The sequence below is a fragment of the Scophthalmus maximus genome, chromosome 8 (assembly GCF_022379125.1).
Source record: "Scophthalmus maximus strain ysfricsl-2021 chromosome 8, ASM2237912v1, whole genome shotgun sequence".
NCBI lineage: Eukaryota > Metazoa > Chordata > Actinopteri > Pleuronectiformes > Scophthalmidae > Scophthalmus > Scophthalmus maximus.
The window spans coordinates 740,365-745,000 of record NC_061522.1 but is presented as its reverse complement, the minus strand read 5'-3'; the positions used below and the strand labels follow the sequence as shown (position 1 = coordinate 745,000).

The following is a 4,636-nucleotide window of genomic DNA, read 5'->3' as shown; positions in this document are numbered from 1 at the left end:
TCATGATTTCTGTGTCAGCGCTGTTCATCTGCCTCCTGTCATACTCCGCCCGACCACCAGAGGTCCCCGGCCCCTCCTCCACCTCCTACCTGCTCCCGTCACTGGGACTTCCCCGCACTCATCTGCTTTCCGCTCAAGAGGACAAAGCCCCAACGAAGCTTCTGACTAGAGCCGATCGTATCAGCTGATATGACGACTGATATGCGCTGATATGAAAACCTAATATAACCCACAAATATATGTACCTGTATCTATATAAAAAAAACAGATACATTGATGTTGGAATTTTTACTTTCAAAATCAATATCGATATTGGCCCCACAAATCCGAAACCCCCCACAAAATTTAGTGTTTCCAAAATGAAAAGCTGCTCACAGAATCATATCTCATGCCTGATGGTGTCCCACAGGGCTCCGTACTCGGTCCCATCTTCTTTTTTTCGTGCTACTTCACTTGAAAAAGCTCTTTCGAGGATCAAACTCCTTCCAACCCAACGAATACGATCGCCTCTAGTCAGAATTGCCTAAATCCACCAATGAAATCGAAAAGTCCACTGCTTCTTTCGTTTCCCGTCTACCTTATGGGTTATGGGATATCGGCAAATCTCAGAGTTTGAAAAAACTCCCCCCGGTGGTTCCGCGTCGCTTGGTTCCGACCGACGTGAAAGAGAAAGTTCACCATGTGTCAGAGAAGTGTTGGAGGAGGCCGTGCGGGACTCACGGTGGTGATGGGGTACAGCGGGTTCTGGACGGACAGCAGCAGAACCTTGTTCCCGCCGGTGGGGTCGTCTGCGTTGGTGGGTCTGGTGATTCTCTTGCTGGTGGAGAAGTTGAAGAACGCCTGCTGCTCGGCGACGCACACGGCCTCGCCGGTTCCGCGCGTCACGCAGCGCTCGGCGCTCTCCGCACTGTCGAACTCCACCAGAGCCTGATGCTTGAAGGGCATCATCATCACGTAGCTGCCGACAGGTAAGAGACAGAGAGAGAGACGGGTTAGAGGAGGCAGATACCTCACCACCTTGTAAAGGGGAACGAAGGTGTACAGCTGTAATATAGATGTAAAGCGCCACCAGATGTTGCCGAACTTGTCCAGCGCCTCCACCAGATCGGCCTCCACCACGGCGTCGCAGAGTCCTCGGACGTGGACGACCGGGGACGGGGGGATGCGGTGACTGTCCTCCACGCCGTCCTGTTGACAGAAGAGACGTGGGGGTGTTAATGTGACTGTACACAACAAGATCACTTGACACAACTGGTGAATATCACTTAATGATTCAATCTGTGGCAGGTGATGGAAGGTTACTAAACACACTTTACTGGAGCAGACCCGGCGCTATGGGCGGGCGCTATGGGCGGGCCTTGGGGGTTGAGGCCGGCCCATCCAGGAATTGGGCATAGAGAGCATAGATTAAATATTGGCATAGTTTAAGTGTTAACATGGTTTAAGTGTTAGCATATCTTAGGTATTAGAAGTTTTAGTGTTAACATGGTTTAAGTTATACCAGAGCATGATTTCCCATCATCTATATTATGACTTTCATTTTAATGCTCCTCTCTTCTTACAGCGTAGAGGACACCGTCTCCAGTTGTCTGAAGCTTGTGGCCCCTGTTGGACGTTTCATCGTCTCTGGTGTAAAGTGAAGGCGGAGGCGTCACAGTCAGAACATGTTGACGTGTTCGTCAGGAAGAGGTTGAGCGTGTTACACTTTCCGCAGCCTGACCTGATTTCTGTCTGCAGCAGGTCGAGGCTGCAGGTTGTCGCTCGCTTCTCACACCAACGCCTGCAGGAAACTAGCTCTGATTGGCCGCCCGACGCCTGCGGGGTGCCAAGATCAGATCTCCAGGTCTGACTCACGAGTACCAGTCCAACGTGTGGAACCAGGGTTACGTTAAAAAATCAACAGTTTTTAAAAGGTGTGGATATTTCAGTTGTGGCCGACTAAATAAAACACAGCTGATAATCTCCTCCACGTCCCTTCACACACAACTGACGATGTCAGACATATATTTCCACAGACGGTGGTCTGAACTGTTTGCGGTTCTGTTACTATGGCAATGTGCGGTGGCCGAAACGTGGACAGGAGGAGAGGCGTCAACGAGTCGAGTAAACCAAACATAGCCATGGTTACCAAGGTAACCGCATGGTTTCGTTCTGCTTTTTTAGGTGCGTGTGTGTGTGTGTGTGTGTCCCCCTCGTCAAGGCTGCTGTATCATTAGAGCTCCGTCTGACTCTGTGGCCTGACATCACCTCCTCCTCCTCCTCCTGAGACCTCCTCCTCCTGAGGCCTCCTCCTCCTCCAGACCTCCTCCTCCTGAGACCTCCTCCTCCTGAGGCCTCCTCCTCCTCCTGAGGCCTCCTCCTCCTCCTGAGACCTCCTCCTCCTGAGACCTCCTCCTCCAGACCTCCTCCTCCTGAGGCCTCCTCCTCCTCCAGACCTCCTCCTCCTGAGACCTCCTCCTCCTGAGGCCTCCTCCTCCTCCTGAGACCTCCTCCTCCTGAGACCTCCTCCTCCAGACCTCCTCCTCCTCCTGAGGCCTCCTCCTCCTCCAGACCTCCTCCTCCTGAGGCCTCCTCCTCCTCCACACCTCCTCCTCCTCCTGAGGCCTCCTCCTCCTCCAGACCTCCTCCTCCTCCTGAGACCTCCTCCTCCTGAGACCTCCTCCTCCAGACCTCCTCCTCCTCCTGAGGCCTCCTCCTCCTCCAGACCTCCTCCTCCGGAGGCCTCCTCCTCCTCCAGACCTACTCCTCCTGAGGCCTCTTCCTCCTCCAGACCTCCTCCTCCTGAGACCTCCTCCTCCTGAGGCCTCCTCCTCCTCCTGAGGCCTCCTCCTCCTCCAGACCTCCTCCTCCTGAGACCTCCTCCTCCTGCTGAGGCCTTCTCCTCCTCCAGACCTCCTCCTCCTCCTGAGGCCTCCTCCTCCTCCAGACCTCCTCCTCCTCCTGAGGCCTAGTCCTCCTGAGGCCTCCTCCTCCTGAGACCTCCTCCTCCTGAGGCCTCCTCCTCCTCCTGAGGCCTCTTCCTCCTCCAGACCTCCTCCTCCTGAGACCTCCTCCTCCTGAGGCCTCCTCCTCCTGAGGCCTCCTCCTCCTCCTGAGGCCTCCTCCTCCTCCAGACCTCCTCCTCCTGAGGCCTCCTCCTCCTCCAGACATCCTCCTCCTCCTCCTGAGGCCTCCTCCTCCTCCAGACCTCCTCCTCCTCCTGAGGCCTCCTCCTCCTCCAGACCTCCTCCTCCTGAGGCCTCCTCCTCCTCCAGACCTCCTCCTCCTCCTGAGGCCTCCTCCTCATCCAGACCTACTCCTCCTGAGGCCTCTTCCTCCTCCAGACCTCCTCCTCCTGAGACCTCCTCCTCCTGAGGCCTCCTCCTCCTCCAGACCTCCTCCTCCTGAGACCTCCTCCTCCTGAGGCCTCCTCCTCCTCCTGAGGCCTCCTCCTCCTCCAGACCTCCTCCTCCAGACCTCCTCCTCCTCCTGAGGCCTCCTCCTCCTCCAGACCTCCTCCTCCTCCTGAGGCCTAGTCCTCCTGAGGCCTCCTCCTCCTGAGACCTCCTCCTCCTGAGGCCTCCTCCTCCTGAGACCTCCTCCTCCTGAGGCCTCCTCCTCCTCCAGACCTCCTCCTCCTGAGACCTCCTCCTCCTGAGGCCTCCTCCTCCTCCTGAGGCCTCCTCCTCCTCCAGACCTCCTCCTCCTGAGACCTCCTCCTCCTGAGGCCTCCTCCTCCTGAGACCTCCTCCTCCTCCTGAGGCCTCCTCCTCCTGAGACCTCCTCCTCCTCCTCCTCCAGACCTCCTCCTCCTCCTGAGGCCTCCTCCTCCTCCAGACCTTATTTTTAATTTACACTTAAAACACATTTAAAAGCAGCTGAATCAGATTGTAATCTATTCTCCATCAACAAGATAACAGCAGTTTATTCTGACACCAACTTCTGGTTAAATGTTTTGTACGAGTGAGTGTGGATGTTTGAAACACCTTCACCCACCTTCCCCCCGCTCCTCCTCCGGCTGCTGCTCTCTGGGGCCTCGCTCAGGGCCTCCTCACCAGCCTCCTCCTCCTCCTCGGTACGGAGACGCTTGGCTGCCTGGTGGTATCTTCCTCCTCCTCCTCGTTCTCCTCTCGCCTCCATCACAGGTGAAACTGTGAAATCACGGGGAAGATTTTCGGCAAAGAGAAGAGAGGAAGAGACACTTGCTCCAACTGAAGCTCTCTCTCTCTCTCTCTCTCTCTCTCTCTCCCTCTCTCCCTCTCTCTCTCCCTCTCTCTCTCTCTCTCTCTCTCTCTCTCTCTCTCTCTCTCTCCCTCTCTCCCTCTCTCTCTCCCTCTCTCTCTCTCTCTCTCTCTCTCTCTCTCTCTCTCTCCCTCTCTCCCTCTCTCTCTCTCTCCCTCTCTCCCTCTCTCTCTCTCTCTCTCTCTCTCTCTCTCTCTCCCTCTCTCTCTCCCTCTCTCTCTCCCTCTCTCTCTCTCTCTCTCTCTCTCTCCCTCTCTCTCTCTCTCCCTCTCTCCCTCTCTCTCTCTCTCTCTCTCTCCCTCTCTCTCTCCCTCTCTCTCGCTCTGCATGCTCAGGTCGTTTGGCGCCAAAGATAGGAAGAGACAGTGATGTCTCACTCTGTCACAGTTTCAGGAACAAAAAGCTCACCGAGGTC

At 55.9% G+C, this 4,636-nt stretch overlaps 1 protein-coding gene across 3 annotated transcripts in view; it reads right to left on the bottom strand.

Moving 5' to 3' along the window:
* LOC118312793 (heterogeneous nuclear ribonucleoprotein L-like) overlaps nucleotides 1–4,236 on the bottom strand; it is a 9,716-nt gene extending 5,480 nt beyond the window's left edge. The window contains exons 1-3 of one of the 3 annotated variants that reach the window (XM_035637715.2): nucleotides 3,976–4,236; nucleotides 1,070–1,188; nucleotides 721–958 (exon numbers count right to left, since the gene is read on the bottom strand). In XM_035637715.2, the coding sequence (XP_035493608.2) occupies nucleotides 721–958; nucleotides 1,070–1,188; nucleotides 3,976–4,119 (501 nt within the window). In that variant the 5' untranslated portion in view covers nucleotides 4,120–4,236. Of the gene's footprint in view, nucleotides 1–720; nucleotides 959–1,069; nucleotides 1,189–1,501; nucleotides 1,535–1,562; nucleotides 1,702–3,975 lie in introns of those variants that run through there. The other 2 variants (XM_035637717.2, XM_035637716.2) reach the window with 2 other exon arrangements.
* Between the last annotated feature and the right edge of the window lie 400 nt (nucleotides 4,237–4,636).